The sequence below is a fragment of the Thalassophryne amazonica genome, chromosome 4 (genome assembly GCF_902500255.1).
Source record: "Thalassophryne amazonica chromosome 4, fThaAma1.1, whole genome shotgun sequence".
In the NCBI taxonomy this organism is placed as follows: Eukaryota; Metazoa; Chordata; class Actinopteri; order Batrachoidiformes; family Batrachoididae; genus Thalassophryne; species Thalassophryne amazonica.
Window position 1 is genome coordinate 93,041,070 of NC_047106.1, and position 20,601 is coordinate 93,061,670.

General features: G+C 44.5%; 1 protein-coding gene across 1 annotated transcript in view; it reads left to right on the plus strand.

Annotated features, from left to right (window-relative positions):
• dhx36 (DEAH (Asp-Glu-Ala-His) box polypeptide 36) overlaps window positions 1–20,601 on the plus strand; it is a 133,130-nt gene that overhangs the window by 87,122 nt on the left and 25,407 nt on the right. Inside the window, exon 13 of the mRNA XM_034168262.1 lies at window positions 5,055–5,142. Within this exon, the coding sequence (XP_034024153.1) occupies window positions 5,055–5,142 (88 nt within the window). The remainder of the gene's footprint in view (window positions 1–5,054; window positions 5,143–20,601) is intronic.

A 20,601-nucleotide genomic window follows, 5' to 3' on the forward strand; every position in this document is an offset into this window, starting at 1 on the left:
CACTTGTCTGTTGGTGGGGAGGTGCAGGGAACCTTCTTGCACATGCATGAATTTTTTTTTTGTCACCTGCAGAGGTCATCAGTAGTGACCAGTCATTCGAGTGAACATGTGTACTGAGCACTCATCGGATTGTCATTTGCTATAAAATGAAGGAAAGACTTTAGTAATGGTATTACATCAAATGTTTCCAAAAGCTTAGTGATACCGAGGAGGAAACCATTCACAAGATTCAGTAAGCTTTTGACTGCATGAGCATATTGCAAATAAGAGTGGTATAACTGCTTCAAAAATGGGCGGACATCAGTCGAGAGCAAAGCACATTCCGGGAGGCCAGGGGTCATCAACTCCAGTCCTTGAGGCCCGGTGTCCTGCAACTTTTAGATATGTCACTGCTTCAACACACCTGAGTCATTTAAGGAGGTAATTAGCAGCACTCTGGAGAACTTGACTGCATACTGAGGAGGTAATTCAGCAATTTGATTCAGGTGTGTTGGACCAGGGACACATCTAAAAGGTGTAGGACACCGGCTCTTGAGGACTGGAGTTAAAGACCTCTGTGGTAGGCCATTCATAAGCCAAAATCACAAAGTGATTGACAGAATACGGATTGTGGTCATGGATGACAGTCATGTCGCCTTTCAGAACTTGTGGACGAGGTGCGACAAGCTCCGAGCTGCGACAAGTTTGGACATGCCTATCTTGGCTTTCAGTGCTTACCAGTCGAGTGAGTATAAGAGAACTTGTGGAGAGATAGACATGTCCAAACTTGTCCTCTAACACGCCGAAACGGAGGTGTTCCTTTGTCTCGCTTCATCAGCGAATCGGTCGTGACGCGCGAAGCCTCCGCGCGGCTTTCCATGACAAAATCTCTTGTTAAAAGTGAAATCTGCCGGAAAATGACTGATGTCCAGCTCTTGTGATAACCAGAGAAAGAGCACACGACGGTCTCGTATCCACAGAGCCATCAGCTTAGAAATGATCCAGTGGTTTGTGCCGCGACGTCGCAGCTCGGAGCGCGGCGCACCGACCGTCCTTAAAGGGGTCCTTAAAGCTGTAGTTAAAGTCCTTATTCTCTGTGAAGCCCGTAAAATTTTCACCAAAAGCCAGATAACTTTTTTGAATGGTTTCCAGGTGCCAGTCTCAAACAGCTTCTGAAAAAATTCAGATGGAAAAAAGTCCTTTTCATTCCGCCATTTCCAGACAATGAAAATCTGACGAGGGGGCGGGACCACTCCTTCCACAAGGCGTGCTCACAGGCGAATGACGTCACCGACAGGCGTGGAAAAACTCACGCATGCGCACGAGGGTTCAAGCATGTCTGACGTAAAAACATATGAATGAAATCCATATAGTTTAAAAAAAAAAATAAAAAGGACCGTTACTTTATGGACACACCACGTAATTATCCTTTCCCATTTGAAGCCATGTCTCTTATCAGTCATAGCAACCCTGAGCCAGCCGACCAGCTGATTCGCCGTGGCTTTGAAAAATGGCTGCAAGAGAACCAGCTGATGTGGTGCGACTGCATTCTGAACCAAGTATGCAGGCTGTTTGCCAGCCTTTCTGTTGTTGTGATTTCTTAATTATGTTGCAGGGGTCTGTGATTAGACACCAAGGGGGTTTGACATGCAGGCATTAATGAGCGCCTGCGGGTCTTAAATGTATGTGAGGAGGTGTGTGTGGCTGACTGGGTGTAAGCATGAAGAGTGAGCCAGCACCACATGGCTCACTGCAGTCTGTGATAGTGGATTTGTATTTGGAATTAATCAAACCCTCTTCTACCTACTGGTGTGTGAATGTGTTTCTGGAAGATTGCAACTCTGTACAACTACCACTCTGTCTTTCTGTTGCACACATTCAGTCTATTCAGTCACAGTTTGGCTTGAGATATTAAGAGCTAGTCATAATAATTAGCTTTAATTAAAAGCAGAGTCGGTGGACACAGAAGCTACCCTTCCTCTTTTTTGTCATCTTTGCTTTTTCTGCTCAGGAAATGAGGTCCACCAACTCCCAGCCGCCACAAGTTTTCTTTTTTCATCTTATTGGTTATTTTTAGCCATCTTACGTGAGCCCAAGAAAGTTGTTGTTTTGATTATCAGAAACTTTGCTGGAGTTTTGAACTTTTGCAGTCAACCTAATATAAAGGCTACATGCTTTATTTTGAGAATAGTATCCTCTGGATAACCCAGTGTTGTGTGTGTGCAACTCCTGTGGAAATTGTACACTGTGTTTGACCTTGCCTTGGCTGAGTGTTCCTCCAGGATCAGCTGTAATTCTTGGTAAACTCAACAAAAATATAAAGGCAACACTTTTTTTGCTCCCATTTTTCATGAGCTGAACTCAAATATCTAAGACATTTTCCATATACACAAAAAACCATTTTCCCTCAAATATTGTTCACAAATCTGTCTAAATCTGTGTTAGTGAGCACTTCTCCTTTGCTGAGATAATCCAGCCCACCTCACAGGTGTGAAATATCAAGATGCTGATTTGACAGCATGATTATTGCACAGGTGTGCCTTAGGCTGGCTACAATAAAAGGCCACTCTGAAATGTGCAGTTTTGCTTTTATTAAGGAGTTGCTTCCATCTGGCCACTCTACCATACAGGCCTGATTGGTGGATTGCTGCAGAAATGGGTGTCCTTCTAGAAGGTTCTCCTCTCTCCACAGAGGAATGCTGGAGCTCTGTCAGCGTGACCATCAGGTTCTTGGTCACCTCCCTGACTAAGCCCCTTCTCCCTGACTAAGCCCCTTCTCCCTGATCGCTCAGTTCAGACGGCCAGCCAGCTCTAGGAAGTCTGGCGGATCTGAACTTCTTCCATTTACAGATGATGGAGGCCTCTACACTCATTGGGACCTTCAAAGCAACAGAAATATTTCTGTACCCTTCCCCAGATTTGTGCCTCAAGACAATCCAGTCCTGGGGGTCTACAGACAATTCCTTTGACTTCATGCTTTGTTTGTGCTCTGACATGCAGTATTAGCTGGGGGACCTTATACAGTTGTGGTCAAACATTTACATACCCTGACAGAATATTAGCTTTTTTTGGTTGGCCATTTTTAATTTTTCTTTTGAGCACAACTGTATGTAGACAGTTGCGTGTCTTTCTGAATCATGCCCAATCAACTGAATTTTCCCCAGGTGGACTCCAGTTAAGCTGTTGAAACATCTCAAGATGAAGATGATATGTGGAAACAGGATGGATTTTGAGTTTCATTGCACAAGCTGTGAATACTTACATACATGTGATTTCTTAGGTTTTTTTTGCAAAAGTTTAAAAAATGTATATATCACATTGTCATTGTGGGAAATTGTAAAATTTTGGGGAAAATTAATTTCATCTGTTTTGGAATACAGCTGTAACATGGAAAAAGAGAAGTGCTTTTGAATACTTTCAGATCAGAGAGGTTTGAGCCAAATTATGACTCTGAAGCAGAGGATAAATAACTGCTGAAAGTAGAGGGGAATTTACATGCATGTCACCTGCATCCCCGTCAGTGTCTATGTAATAATACTAAATTGTCATTTCTATTTATTAAATTAAATATTAATTGTGTTTCCCCATGATTTTACCAACATAATTGTAATGACAGACTGGTTCACAGGCACACAGAATTTTTATTTTATGTTTTAAGCGTGGATTTCTGGTACAAGCAATCTTAGGTGAATAAAAGAAATTCACATTAAACGCCACAGGTGGCTGAGATGAGCGGACTGTGGTGCAGTGCACTGCTCCAAGCTGGTGCAGAAGAGTGAGCCTCCACCAGCCCCGCAGACACACTCTGGCTGGCTCACCGCATGGACGACACCCCAGTACACGTTCAATGTCATAGATTGCAGAGAAATGCCGTGGAAAAAAGCATAGTTAGGGACCAGCCAGTCTGATCTCTATCAGTATGCAAGTCTGAATGAATTATTTCCACATTTTTCCATCTTTCCTGAATGGTCACAGCAACTCCACCACTGTAGGAGGTGTGTGTCTTGTCTATCCATCTGACCTCAATCTTTTTTTTTTCTCAACAGCACACACACACTTTTTTTATTCCATGAAGTGATCCTCATTAAACGTCCATGCTCCTCATATAAATCCCTTTTATTGGTTTCCCATGTACAGTTTAATGTTCAAATTCTGCACATCATCTTTCATCTCTCTTATTTGAGCACTCCGCCACATTGCACCCACGAGGCATATTTTCACCCTGAAAGACGTTGTTACTTACTAATCTCAGAAGTCCAGCGTCTGTGATTTCAAGCTGAGCTTTTTTGTCTTAGGAGGTTGTAATGTGGAATTCATGCTGGAAATTTAAACTCTTATGAAATTGCCAAACTGTACAGTATAGTACAGTCTTGTTATGTAAAGCAGAACAAACCATGTCAGTTGCAATTTAATCGATGCTGGACAGCAGGCTATTAGCGCCGCAGTGCTCATGCACACGCTGCATTGGTATTTGGAGCTATTTTACATCATTTTGTTGGCATTATGATAAAATATGTTTGGCCTAGCAGCCGTTCTTGTTGATCTGGCAGGCTGACAGGCCAGTACTATTATATAAATGTCATTGCAAATAATGTTGCACATTAGAGATGTGGCTTCTCTCTCATACTCCTTTGATGTTCCGCATGAGACCAAGTTTCTCTATACCAGGTCATGCTATGTTTGTGTCTTTGCCTATGTATTATCTTCTGCTGCAGTTGTAACCTACATGGTTTTTGGTGATCATTAAAGCTGTAGTTTGTAATGTTGGGGTAGAATATTGTTACTGTGTCCTTATTGCTGGGGAGCTGACAATGTTGTTGGCTTGGTGGGACGGTGAGGTGGCAGGGTCTCTCCTGACAGAGCTCGTCATGATGATAATGTTATCAAGGATTATCAGGCCCTTTTGAGTGGCTGAAAGTGAGAACTGAGGGCAGGTCATCCTCACCAAGGCCAAGTTGGGCACTTGCTCTGTTGTTGAGATTCCCTTAGCTAATGGCTCTTTCCCATTGTTTTTTCAACTGAAGAGCTGCTGGTTTGCATTGTGTGTTTGCTGTTATGTGTCTTGTCTTTGACAGGATGGCGCGATCTTGGTGTTTCTGCCCGGCTGGGACAACATCAGCAGTCTGAATGACCTGCTTATGGCTCAGCAGATGTTTCGATCAGGTACACAAATTGAAACATTGATTTATCCATCAGCGCTATATTTGTGTGCAAAACTTTCATCTTAACGTGCAACTGGTGTGTGTGTGTGTGTGTGTGTGTGTGTGTGTGTGTGTGTGTGTGTGTGTGTGTGTGTGTGTGTGTGTGTGTGTGTGTGTGTGTGTGTGTGTGTGTGTGTGTGTGTGTGTGTGTGTGTGTGTGTATAAAGGGCTAATTCTGTCTGTCTGTCTGGGATAAACTCCCAAACTATAATATGTAGCCCTAAAAACTATATATATATTCTGAATCATGACATGGAGAACAAACTTGTACCATTTTTTTTTTAAGTTGAACTGAAAATTACCCCCAAAATAGCCATCTATGTAAGACCATACAGTGTTGTACCATGTGCGATAAACTCCCAAACTATAATATGTAGCCCTAAAAACTATATATGTTCTGAATCATGGCATGGGGAACAAACTGGTACCATGTTTTTAAAAGTTGAACTGAAAATTACCCCCAAAATAGCCGGCTGTGGGTATGACCAGGCAGATTCAAATTTCCAGCCCTGTATATGTGGTGGCCATCTCTGTTTATTTAATCCCTTTCTACAGCACACTTAGCACAGCACAGCCACAACACACTCAGCAAAACAACAACATGCTTAGGCTGAGGCTGTGGGTATGACCAGGCAGATTCAAATTTCCAGCCCTGTGTATGTGTTGGCCATCTCTTTTTATTTAATCCCTTTCTTCAGCTACTTTATGTTCTAAACTGTTAAGCACCCGACTGTCCTTACAACCCAGTTTGCCTTCCTGTCTGAATACATTCATTTTATGTTTGTAAAATTGCAATGTAAAAACAGTGAAATACACCACTACCTCAGTTATGATTCATTGATATTTACATTTACTGTTACCTACCTTTTGTGTGTAATTTTGTTATAAATGTGATTCCAAAACAAAGTCTGCATGAAGGACTTCAAATGTGTTTGTCTTTTAACCAAGTATTTCCACTTAGTTTGGGGAGTCCACCTCTTATACAGTGGGGAAAATAAGACCCCCTTTCAGTTTTGCAGGTTTTCCCACCTACAAGGAATGGAGAGGTCTGTAATTTTTATCGTAGGTAACTGTGAGAGACAGAATCTTGAAAAAAAAATCCAGTAAATCACATTGTATGATTTTTAAATAATTAATTTGCATTTTATTGCATGGAATAAGTATTTGACCCCCTTAAAAAACAGAGCTTAACAATTGGTACAGAAACATTTGTCTGCCATTACAGAGGTCAGACGTTTCCTGTAGTTCTTGACCAAGTTTTCACACACTGCAACAGGGATTTTGGTCCACTCCTCCATACAGATCTTCTCCAAATCTTTCAGGTTTAGAGTTTCAGCTCCCTCCAAAGATTTTCTATTGAGTTCAGGTCTGGAGACTGGCCAGGCCACTTCAGGACCTTGAAATGCTTCTTACGAGCCCCTCCTTGGTTGCCCTGGCTGTGTGTTTGGGGTCATTGTCATGCTGGAAGACCCAGCCATGACCCATTTTCAATGCTCTTACTGAGGGAAGGAGATTCTTTGCCAACATCTCGCAATACATGACCCCATCCATCCTCCCTTCAATACGGTGCAGTCGTCCTGTCCCCTTTGCAGAAGAGCACCCCCAGAGAATGATGTTTCCACCCCCATGCTTAAGGGTTGGGATGGTTTTCTTGGGGTTGTTCTCATCCTCTAAACATGGTAAGTGGAGTTGATTCCAAAAAACTCTATTCTGGTCTCATCTGACCACATAACCTTCTCCCATGCCTCCTCTGGATAATCCAGATGGTCACTGGTGAACGTCAAACGGGCCTGGACATGTGCTGGCTTGAGCAAGGGGACCTTGCTGCCCTGCAGGATTTTAAACCATGACAGCATCATATGTTACTAATGTAATCTTTGTGACTGTGGTCCCAGCCCTCTTCAGGTCATTGACCAGGTCCTCCTGTGTAGTTCTGAGCTTTCTCAGAATCATCCTTACCCCACAAAGTGAGATCTTGCATGGAATCCCAGACCAAGGGAGATTGACAGTCATCTTGTGTTTCTTCCACTTTCTAATAAATAATCATAACAGTTGTTGTCTTCTACCAAGCTGCTTGCCTGTTGTCCTGTAGTCCATCTCAGCCTTGTGCAAGTCTACAGTTTTGTCCCTGGTGTCCTTTGACAGCTCTTTGGTCTTGGCTGTGGTGGACAGGTTGGAGTGCGATTGATTGTGTGAACAAGTGTCTTTTATACAGGTAACAAGTTCAAACAGGTGCAATTAATACAGTTAAAGCGTGCAGAATAAGAGGGCTTCTTAAAGAAAAATTAACAGGTCTGTGAGAGCCAGAATTCTTGCTGGTTGGTAGGGGGTCAAATACTTATGTTATGCAATAAAATGCAAATTAAATATTTAAAAATCATACAATGTGATTTTCTGGATTTTTTATTTTTTATTTTTTTGATTCTGTCTCTCACAGTTGAAGTGTACCTACGATAAAAATTACAGACCTCTCCATTCTTTATAGGTGTGAAATCCTGCAAAACTGACAGCTTGTGTGTGTGTGTGTGTGTGTATATATATATATATATATATATATATATATATATATATATATATATATATATATATATATATATATATACACTCAACAAAAATATAAATGCAACACTTTTGGTTTTGCTCCCATTTTGTATGAGATGAACTCAAAGATCTAAAACTTTTTCCACATACACAATATCACCATTTCCCTCAAATATTGTTCACAAACCAGTCTAAATCTGTGATAGTGAGCACTTCTCCTTTGCTGAGATAATCCATCCCACCTCACAGGTGTGCCATACCAAGATGCTGATTAGACACCATGATTAGTGCACAATTGTGCCTTAGACTGCCCACAATAAAAGGCCACTCTGAAAGGTGCAGTTTTATCACACAGCACAATGCCACAGATGTCGCAAGATTTGAGGGAGCGTGCAATTGGCATGCTGACAGCAGGAATGTCAACCAGAGCTGTTGCTCGTGTATTAAATGTTCATTTCTCTACCATAAGCCATCTCCAAAGGCGTTTCAGAGAATTTGGCAGTACATCCAACCAGCCTCACAACCGCAGACCACGTGTAACCACACCAGCCCAGGACCTCCACATCCAGCATGTTCACCTCCAAGATCGTCTGAGACCAGCCACTCGGACAGCTGCTGAAACAATCGGTTTGCATAACCAAAGAATTTCTGCACAAACTGTCAGAAACCGTCTCAGGGAAGCTCATCTGCATGCTCGTCGTCCTCATCGGGGTCTCAACCTGACTCCAGTTCGTCATCGTAACTGACTTGAGTGGGCAAATGCTCACATTCGCTGGCGTTTGGCACGTTGGAGAGGTGTTCTCTACACGGATGAATCCCAGTTCACACTGTCCAGGGCAGATGGCAGACAGCTTGTGTGGCGTCATGTGGGTGAGCGGTTTTCTGATGTCAATGTTGTGGATTGAGTGGCCCATGGTGGCGGTGGGGTTATGGTATGGGCAGGCATCTGTTATGGACGAAGAACACAGGTGCATTTTATTGATGCCATTTTGAATGCACAAAGATACCGTGACGAGATCCTGAGGCCCATTGTTGTGCCAACATCCAAGAACATCACCTCATGTTGCAGCAGGATAATGCACGGCCCCATGTTGCAAGGATCTGTACACAATTCTTGGAAGCTGAAAATGTCCCAGTTCTTGCATGGCCGGCATACTCACCGGACATGTCACCCATTGAGCATGTTTGGGATGCTCTGGACCGGCGTATACGACAGCGTGTACCAGTTCCTGCCAATATCCAGCAACTTCGCACAGCCATTGAAGAGGAGTCGACCAACATTCCACAGGCCACAATTGACAACCTGATCAACTCTATGCAAAGGAGATGTGTTGCACTGCATGAGGCAAATGGTGGTCACACCAGATACTGACTGGTATCCCCCCCAATAAAACAAAACTGCACCTTTCAGAGTGGCTTTTTATTGTGGACAGTCTAAGGCACACCTGTGCACTAATCATGGTGTCTAAACAGCATCTTGATATGGCACACCTGTGAGGTGGGATGGATTATCTCAACAAAGGAGAAGTGCTCACTATCACAGATTTAGACTGGTTTGTGAACAATATTTGAGGGAAATGGTGATATTGTGTATGTGGAAAACATTTTAGATCTTTGAGTTCATCTCATACAAAATGGGAGCAAAACCAAAAGTGTTGCATTTATATTTTTGTTGAGTGTATATATATATATATATATATACGAGGTCTATTAGAAAAGTATCTGACCTTATTATTTTTTTCAAAAACCATATGGATTTGAATCACGTGTGATTACATCAGACATGCTTGAACCCTCGTGGGCATGCGAGAGTTTTTTCACGCCTGTCGGTTACGTCATTCGCCTGTGGGCAGTCTTTGAGTGAGGAGTCGTCCACCCGCTCGTCGATTTTTTTCATTGTTTAGGAATGGCTCAGAGACTGTTGCTTTGTTTGATAAAAAATTTTTCAAAACTGTAAGGCACAACTGAGTGGACACCATTCAATAAATTCAGCTGGTTTTCGGTAAAACTTTTAACGGCTGATGAGAGATTTTGGTCTGGTAGTGTCGCTTTAAGGACGGTCCACGGCGCCTGACGGCGATCTGCGCTTCGAGGCGGCAGCGTCTCGCCGTTTCAAGTTGAAAACTTCCACATTTCAGGCTCTGTTGACGCAGTAAGTCGTCAGAGAACAGAGAACTTTCAGAAGAAGTCGGCATGAGGAGTTTATTCGGACATTCCATTGTTAACGGTCATTTTGTAATGAAAGAACGTGCGGGCAGAGTCGCATGTCGGGCTGGACCCGACCGCGGGGGGTCGCGGCAGGAAAAACACCTCCGTTGGAAATCTTAACGGGCAAGTTGGAACATGCCCAAGCTGTTAAACAATTTCTCAGTTACTCACTTGTTGAAAGCCATTAAAAGCCGCCTGAATTCTACAAATGGTTTTCAACACGGAGGTGTTTTTCCTGTCGCGGCGCACACAGATTTGCCGAGTCGTCACGGAAACGACTCGGCGAATTTGCGCGTACGTCTTTCATTAAAAAAAATGTCCTTAAACAGTGGAATGTCCGCATAAATTCCTCATGCTGGCCTCTTCTGAATCTTCTCTGTTCTCTCACGATGTCCTGGGTGAATTAAGCCTTAAATTAGGATGTTTTCAGCTCGAAACAGGCCGACGACAGCGCCTGGAAGCGCTGCAGGACGTCCCGCTCCGTGGGAAGTCCTTACACCGACAGAAACACCCCATAATCTCTCATCAGCCGTTAAACTTTTCACAGAAACCAGCTTAATTTCTCGAATATTGTCCACTCGGATATTCCTCACAGGTCCAGAAAAAATTTTGATAAAGCAACGCGCGCCGTCTCGAGCAGCGTGTGAAACAAAGGAATTCAGCCGAGAGGGCGGGACCACATCTCACTCAAGGCCTGCCCACAGGGAAATGACGTCACCGACACGCGTGAAAAAACTCACGCATGCGCACGAGGGTTCAAGCATGATTGGTGTAATCGCATGTCATTCAAATCCATATAGTTAAAAAAAAAATAAAAGGGTCGGTTTATTATCTAAGAGACCTCGTATATATATATATATATATATATATATATATATATATATATATATACAGTATATACGTTTTACATTTAGTGACCGTATGTGTTTTGTTCTCTTAAAAGAAAAAAACAACTAAACAATTGAATTGTGATCCTAATGCACATGACTTTGCCGAAATAGTACCCCTGCAGCAGCATTGTATGGTCTTGAGAGCCCAAAAGCAGCTGAAACACTGTAATCTTAATGTAATGTCAAACAGGTGCATCAGCAGGCTCACTGCACTGAAAATTCTCAATCCCCACAAGCAACTCAGAAGAAGAAATGGTATTTTGACAGTGTCTGAAAGCTTCTATGTGACAGATAGTTCAAACACAAAGATAATGTGGCAGTTATATTTTGTGACCAGATGACATGTTTGCGCCAAATTAATCTGAAGCAGATGACAAAGAGAGCGAACATAACAGACACAGATGCTGCAGGTGACAGAAACGTGATTTACTGTGACTTACACCAGCCTAATAATATTAAATGTCATTTATATTTATTAAATTAAATATTAAGTTTGCATTTAAAATCCCAGGATTTTGCCAACATAAATCTAGCACCAGACTGGTCTGGTGGCACACAGTAGTTTTATTTTTTTCAGTGGTAATTTTTCCACCTTAGTTCTTAAAGTAAAGCTCATCTGCACAAACGAGAATTACGAATGTAACTATGGTTCTATGAATTCCGGATGACCGCCAGAGGGCGGTGCTTTAGCACCTGGATAACTACATGTGCGCAGCACAGAGGTCGAGAATATACCAGCAAAGTCACGCCATTGGAGGTGACCTGGATGACATCACTGGTTGTCTTTATATGCCAGACGAACCCAGCGCTCACTTCTTTTCGGAATGAACTTGCAAGACTTTCAGTGACAAGCAACTCTGGCGGTTATCCGGAATTCATATAACCGTAGTTACATTCGTAACTCTCGTTCTATTTCATTCCCCCTGACCGCCAGAGGGCGGTGCTTTAGCACATGGATGACTTAATACCAACAAGGTCATGAAGAGTCACACTCACCTCACATCAGCAGTGGGGAGTGGAGGCAGACAACACCGCCAAAGTCACCGCAGGAGGAGCAGCCACATTCAGTCTGTAATAGCAGGTGAAGGTATAGGACGAAGCCCACGTAGCAGCAGCACAAATATCACTCAAAGTGACACCTCTCAGTGCAGCCCAGGAGGTGGACACCCCTCTGGTGGAATGGCACTTAACCTTAGGAGGCTGAAGACCTCTGGACCTGTATACTTGTAAAATGGCATCCACGACCCAATGCGAGAGTTGCTACTTTGAGACAGCACAGCCTCTTTTGTGATCACCGTAACACACAAACAGGGCATCCATTTTCCGGATCCTGGCAGTCGCACTAATGTACTGCTTCAACATTCAGACAGGATACAGGGAACCTGAAACAGATAATCCTGGATCAGAATGCGGGACATACACAGCCAAGGAAACTGGCTGGTTAACATGAAAAGTTGAAATTCTCTTGGGTAAAAAGGATGGATTAGGCCACAGCGTAACCCCAGATCCGTCAGAATTCCATCGCAAACAGTCCCCAGCGACTGATAGGGCATGGAGCTCTCCCACCCGCTTAGCCAAAGAAAGTGCAAGTAGAAAGGCAGTCTTCACTGACACCCATTTAAGATCAGCACTTTCAACTGGTTCGAAAGGGGATAAGCTTAAACCCTCCAGGACTAGAGGAAGGTCCCATGAAGGTATGCGTGCAAGCCTTGGAGGCCGCAAACGTAGAGCACCTTTCAAAAAACGACACACTAAGAGGTGTGAACCCACTGACCGGCCATCATCGTAGATGTGCCGGGCAGAGATTGCAGCAACATAAACCTTCAAGGTAGCGACAAAGTCCTTTCTCCAGCAGTTCTTGTAAATATTTGAGGAGAATAGGCACAGGGCAACGCTCCGGGTCTAACTTTTGTTTCTCACACCACCGCGCAAACAGCTTCCATCTGTTGTCATACAAAGCCCTGGTAGAAGCAGCACGTGAATTAAGGATAGTCTGAACAACAGCCTGGTCACAAGAACTTAACAAGGAGTCCAGCCCCTCAACAGCCACACATACAGTTGAAGGCGTTCTGGGTGAGGGTGCCAAATCGTCCCCTGTAGCTGTGACAACAAATCCTTCCTCTACGGAAGAGCCCAAGGTTCCCCCTCGAGGAGTTTGTAAATCATGGGAAACCAAATCCTCCCCGGCCAGAATGGAGCAACCAGCAGCACCCTGTGGCTGCTCTGATCTATCCTGTGCAGTGTCAACATCAGCAGCGGGAGAGGAGGGAAAGCATAAAGGAGGCAATCCGGCCACGGGTGAGCCAATGCATCCTGCCCCAGCGAGCTGTCTGGTTCCAAGAGGGAGTACCACCATGGGCAATGTGTCAAGGTGCTTGAAGCGAAAAGGTCCACTTCCGCTACACCATATTTCTGCCAGATCATTTGGACCACAATCGGGTTCAGTCTCCACTCTCCTGGTGGTGGTTTCTGTCTGAAGAGTAAATCTGCTGCGCTGTTCTGTACGCCGGGCAGATGAACTGCTCTGACACTTTGAAGGCGAGGCAACGCCTATAAGAGAAGCTTCCGAGTTTCTGCCAATGAGTGATCGGACCTTGTGCCCCCCTGATGGTTTATGGGATAGACTGTTGACGTGTTGTCCGACCGGACAAGAACATGTCTTCCTCTCAGGGCCGGGAGGAAATGCTTGAGAGCCAGTCGCACAGCGCGAAGCTCCAGCACGTTTATGTGTTGGACTCTCTCCTGAGGACTTCAGACACCCCTCACCATCCTGTGATTCCACACGGCCCCCCAACCTTTGAGTGATCCATCTATAACAACCACCTCTCGGCGAGAAGGGATGGAGCCTAGAGGGACACCCTTGCAGATGAAGTCCACGTTCCCCCAGGGTCTGAGGTGCAGAAGGCACTGGTTGGAGAGTCATACAAGCCTGTGCTGATGCAACTTTGAGTTGAGGCCTAAGTTGTTCATCCAAACCTGTAGAGGACGTAAGAACAGAAGTCCCAAAGGTACCACTAGCGACATTGCAGTCAATTTGCCCATCAACTGGAGCAGCAAACCAGAAGGCAGCGTCACAGCCCGTTGAATGTGTGAGACGAGACAAATTACATCGTCCACTCTCTGCGGGGATGGCGATGCAGTCATAGTCAGGGAGTTGATGGCAATGCCCATGAAGGTCGTTTGTTGACTGGGAACAAGAGAACTCTTTGCAAAGTTTGTGAGTCCTAAATGAGAGACATGGTTCAGTAGAAGAGCTGTGTTGTTGTGCGCCTGCTCCTGAGTCGGAGCGCAGACAAGCCAATCGTCTAAGTAGGGTAGGATTCTTAATCCAAGAGCTTGCAGTGGGGCTAGTGCTGCAGCCATACATCTGGTAAATGTACGAGGGGCGAGAGAGAGGCCAAAATGAAGCACCCTGAACTGGTATGCTTGACCTTCGAAAGCAAAGCGGAGAAACTGCCTGTGATGAGGTGCCAGTGGCACATGGAAATAGGCGTCTTTTAAGTCGACACTTGTGAATCAGTCAGTGTGATAGTTTGAAGGACGTCTGCTGTGCGGAGCATGTGAAAATACAGCACTTTGATATAATGATTCAGACGTCTGAGATCGAGGATAGGACGAAAGCTGCCATCCTTCTTTGGAACAAGGAAGTAAATTGAATAGAACCCCCTGAGCTGGTCTGAACTGTGAACTGGCTTTATGGTCCCCTGCTCCAGGAGTTCCAAAATCTCCCGTTGTAGGGTGGCAGACTGCACCGAGTCGGAAACAACAGTCATCCTCACCCCATTGAACTTTGGAGGACGACATCTGAACTGAATTCTGTAACCTTCGAACAAGGTTGAAATGACCCATGGGTCTTGAACTTGAGCCTCCCAGTGGCTGAGTTGATTTCGTGAAAAATGGCTGGGGGCCAAACATTGGCAGTCAGACCCGACCACCTCTGCCTCGCATCCCTGAGGACCTCTGGGCGCGATTACTGGAAGCTCTGTGAAACCGTTCAGTTCTTGGGGGTTTGCCCGTAGGCTCCCGAAAGACAGACCGCTGGGAGAGCTGGCCCTCAACTGCAAAAGCACATGCAGCTCTGGGAGTCAGCGGAAGCCTGGATGTAGAGTGAAAAGCTGTAGCACATCTGACTGGCTGAGGTCTGGAAGACCGGTGTAGGTCAACAAACTTTTGCCGAGATTTGCTAGCTTCAACAGCACGCTCCAAAGTTTGTTGGGTCGCAGGTCCAAATACTTGACCTGTAAGAACCGGCAGCGAACGGAGTGTGCCTCTACAGGATTCGGACAGGGGGGACTGCGCAAGCCACACCTGACGTCTAGTGATGGTAAGGGTTGACATCAGTCTGCCAAGCTCTCTGGACATATAAGCAAATGTTTGGAGTGAGGCATCACTAAGTCTTTGACCCTACACTGAAGACGTGGGCAGCGGGCATCCGGCCGAGCAGCATCAGCTGGAGCCACAACCAGGTTTGCAATAATGCTGTCAACGGCGGGCATACGGTTCAGACCATACTGTGCCGAATCACACATAGAGCTAAGGGCTCTGCAGTCCTGCGATAGATGGGTCAGTGATTTGGGGTCTGCCCAACATCGGTGGAGCTCCTCGATATATGGTTGTGAAACTGGAACGTTGAACTCAAGCTTCTGAGTGACTTTGAAAAAGGCACTTGAAGCGGTGGTTTCCGCAGGGGGATTGTCGACCCCAAGCCTGGATAAAGCCAACTGAACAGCTTGCTTGACAAAGGATAGTCCTGTTCCGGTTTGCAGCAGGGACTCTGCCTCAGAGGTGTGAGAGCCCACTAATGAATGGCTTGGAGAAAGACCCCTTTCATCCTCATCCTCCACACAGTTTATATCACTTGTCATGTACAAGGAATCAGTCGCAGCAATAGACACGACATCTTCCTCTTGCTGAGTAACTACATTGGTCTGAAAAGCCTCATTAGGGACAACAGGAACTGTCACTGCATCCCTAGGCTGTAGATTCAGAAGCAAGGACTTAATCTGAGCAAACTCAGAAGTCAACGTTTCGTCCTTTTCAGCCAAAGCATGGTCATGAGTAACCTTCTTAGCAGAAGGGGCTCCTGCACGTGGGCGTTTACGGAGCTTTGGTTCCTTCCTGGGGCTGGAGGCCAAAGTCGCACTAGATATTCCACTTTCCAGTGCCGCAAGTCTAGCAGATCTCTCTGCCAGTGGCATGTTGGCACAATTAAGGCAGGCATCGCCAGTCAGGGCTTCCTTCAGGTGTCCGATCCCAAGACATGAGGGGCAAAACATATGTTCATCATCTGGGCTCAAGGGAGCCAAACAGGTACTACAGCCATGCAACAAAGGCCCTGTCAACATTGTGGACTGCGTGCAGATGGCTAACGCAAGCCCTGACGGTTACAAATGGAAAGACAAAGCGTGAATCACACGCAGTGTAAATAGTAACACGAGGCACGGAGCGTGAAGCACTCACAGCCGTCGACTTGACATGAGGCACGGAGCGTGAAGCGCTCACAGCCGTCGATTTGACACGAGGCACGGAGCGTGAAACATTCACAGCAGCAGACTCGACACGGGCACGGAGCGTGAAGCACTCCAGCCGCAGACTCGGCACGAGGCATGGAGCGTGAAACACTCACAGTGTAAAAGCTAATACAAGGCCCGGAGTGTGAAACACTCACAGCCACAGTAATAACACGATGCACACAGCCGAAAAACTCACAGCCCAAGTGCTAAGTCACTTAGAACAACAGCGACAACACTAGCTGCTAGCGGAGCTGTTAAACTTAGCAAATGGCGGCAGTGCAGACGAAGTACTTCAAGGAGTGGAAAACACTCATGGCAAGCCCAACACAGTACACTATACTGGTTCTGATACACACACTACCACATAGTTAACGGGGTTAGTGACACAACTAAACAAATAGCCAGCTTTCATCGAAACAACACAGCTAATGTGCACAGAGGAAAATACCCAGCAGGGCAGTGGCAAAGGTGCGCACCCGGTGTTTAGGAAGGTGTACTCACGACAGGCGTCAGTCAAAGAATGCAAAAAACGGTGAAGCCGTGTCTCGCAGCCTCTGGAGGATGTGTGCAGTGCACGTAGCTCCAACCGAAGGTGGGTTGCGAGGCTACAAGCGAGAGCAGCAATCGCAGCTAAATGCGTTCTCAACCTCTAAGAATACGAGAATGTAGAAAAGAAGCGAGCGCTGGGTGCGTCTGGTATATAAAGACAACCAGTGGCGTCACCCAGGTCACATCCAAATTATTAAATTATATTAAATTATTCAGAGTATATGTATAACTAAATAACCATAAGATAAAATAAAGTTAAATGTGGACCAAGTAAAATGTAAAACAAGAATTATTTACAACTGTGGAATCATATTGCACGGGAAAATTGCACGTTTACAGATATTGCACAAGAAACTTGAAAAGTGTGGATTAGAGTGATTTGTTATTGTTCAGTGCAGTGATCCCTCTGGGGAGAAAGCTGTCCCTGAGTCTGTTTGTCCTAGTTTTGATTGACCTATACCGTCGGCCAGAGGGTAGTAGGTCAAACAGGTGGTTGCTGGGGTGGGATGTGTCTTTGATGATGCTGGCAGCTCTGCTGAGGTAGTGAGAGCTGGCAATGTCTTCCAGGCTGGGCAGAGAGCAACCAGTGATCCCCTGGGCCGTTTTGATCACACTCTGCAGCGCTCTCCTGTCTGCTGCTGAGCACCCCCCGTACCGCACTGTGATGCACTACGTCAGGATGCTCTCGATGGTGGCTCTGCAGAACAACACCAGCAGCTTCTCCTCCAGATTGTTCCTCCTGAGCACCCTCAGGAAGTGGAGACGCTGCTGGGCTTTCTTCACCACCACTGTGGTGTTGACAGTCCAGGAGAGGCTGTCAGAGAGCTCCACACAGTCCCCTTGGATGTAGAGCGGGGCTGGGTCAGCCCTGTCCTTCCTGAAGTCCAGGATTATTTCTTTTGTTTTTGTGGTGTTCAGCGGCAGGTTGTTAGCTGAACACCACACTGTCAGTCCATTGACCTCGTCTCTGTTGTCAGATATACATTGTTTATTACATGGTTTAGGTGGGTTTTACTGACATGGGACTAAATAAATTTATCTTTCAAAACATTGATGATGAAGTGTCTTCCCTCCCACACAGCTGACTTTACTTTTCCATATTTTTCTTCTGTTTGGATCTGAAGGGAATTTGTACATCTTTAAGCCCTTGTTGTGCCTATTTGTGCATCCAAATGCACAGCAACCCAGCATTTTCAGTGAATAAATAAATAAAATAGCTGGATTTACTTGCAGACAGGTTAACAGTGAACCCTATTTTGGCCCCAAGATGGCACCACGAGTCACATGACCGTTTTTTTTTTTTGTTTGTTTGTTTGTTTGTTTTGGTTTGTTTTGTTTTTTTTGGCTGGACTTGTCGCTGCTCTCTGAATAAAGGGACTCTAGGAGGGCAGCTCTGAGACATTATTCCAGTGGGAATCCTCAGGATGCAGTTTCCTCTTTTCCTGGGAAAAATAGCGGATGGTGCTTCTGGCTTTAACATGCATTTTTAGGTCATATTTCTTCCCATGATAGAAGAAAGCGTGCATCCTTTCACAAAGCACTCAGCAAAAACGTGCACGCTCTGACTGAAATCCATTTTGTTGCTCTCCCACATTCAGTGTAATGCTATCACTCTGCTCGTCATCTCTCTCATTTGAGCAGTCATCCACAATGCACGTAGACGAGGCGTATTTCCACGCTAAGTTACACTTTTTCTTGTCAGTATCAGAGGTCCAGTGTCTGTTTTCAAGTGGAAGCTAACAGAAGACTTCCTGGAGTAACATCGCCTGTGCCTTGCAGCTTCAACAGAAGTCAGGAAGCACAACTCATCAAATTGTCTGTTTATGGTGGTTTTTTTGTGTATTGTTTGGGAGGTGGTACATTATGTACAGTCTTGGTGTGTAAAACCTAACAAACCATGGCAGTTGCTAATTGGTGCTGGAAATCAAAGGAAATACAGTAAAACTCACCTAAACTGTCATCGTATAAATTTTAGTCCCAATGCTTTTTTATGGTTTTCAATGTAATAAACACTGAATATAACAGATTTTGCATAACAGATTTTCGCTCACATCGGACTCCACACCCTGTGTTAATCGATCGCAATGTATTTCCATTTAAAACCCCTCGCATGTACAGAACAGAGCAGTCTGGACGTGCCCAGTAACGGAGGTACGAAATGAAGTTCAGCACTGACACTCTCTGATTTGAGGAAAGTGGGTACTGCATTTCCTTGATTGTTTTTTTTTCAAACCATGCTCAGACTCTGTGCCTAAATGAGGCAGGGCGTAATACAAGGCCGGTGAGTATTAACAAAATGCTGCTCTCTCCTGTCTTCTTCCATCTTCCTCTCCTGTCACATTTTACAAGTTATTGCAGTTCACACGCTGATTACATTTCAATCATGGATCAAATACAATTTGCAGAAAAGTCTGCAAATATGACCAACTTCACAACACAAAGTCAGAAAAAGACGCTCAGATGATCTGAAATTCCTGGAGGAAAATTGTACGTACTATATCGTTGGTTTGGAGGTTGATGATTGTATAAAGACATGGAGCTCGATGAGGGACAAATTAATCCAGAAAAGGCTAATGTTCCTGCTGTAAATTGCATAGAGATGCAACGGGGAACTTTAAAAGGGTCACACATCATTGCATGGCCACGGAATTACAGAGCTGCAGTCACATAAATCAGGCTTTTAGATTTTAAGGTACCACTCTGGCTTAGAACAAATAGTGACTTGACCAAATGTAATCTTTTTCATACATATAATACCCGGCGCTTATTTAAGGCAGGCATTTATTTTTTCCATATAAAGTTTTGATCCAGTCATTAAATGAGGCAGGTCCCACCCGATTCAAGGTCAGGTGTTTAATCAAGGAAATGTGTAAGTCTAATTGATGCCGGGGATTCCACGTAGATTGTTCAGCGCCTCCTGATTGTAACTAATCCACAGCATACAACTAATGGATTTTGTCCGTTTCATGCATATAACGGATACTGTACATTTTATTCATATAACAGATTTTGTCTGTTTTTTTTACATATAACAGATTTAGATTATAACCCACAAAATTCGCTGGTTCACCTCAATCCATTAATGCAACTGTTACTGTACTTGCAGAGATCACATGCACTGAAAGTATCATAAGTAATCATGGCATGTTTCTTGTTCAGCATTGTGATGCTTTGTTTCCAAATGATGTCACATTACTACAAAAAAGTGGACAGCTACTATTGAACAGACATGAATGAAATGTAGGTCAGTGTTCATCTACACCTCCTATAATGAGTTTACAGAGAAGCTATCATGCACTTAATATCCAGACAACATACAACTCCAATACAAATGATATTGGTTGTTTTAAATTTTAATTATTTATTTATTGTATGTTTTTTTTCTTGTTTTTGTTTGTTTTTGTTGTGGTTTAATTTAAGTGTGTAATTCAGTGACTTTGGTTTATAAGGCTGAAAGTCCATGTGTTAAAAGTATTGAACACGCAGTAATTTCACACGTTCTCTGGTCAGATGTTCTCATGTGAAAATTTGCTGCCGGGTTTAGATTTATGTGACCATGGATGAAACGTGTTTGTCTGAGAATTGTTGGCTGGATAAATTGACACATTTACAAACATAACCTTGGCTTTTGGCTAAATTTGACTTACTGCAAAAATTTGCTGCTGTTGTATGGTCTTAATAAAATGAAAAATAAACAAAAAACTAAAGCAAATGGGCAGG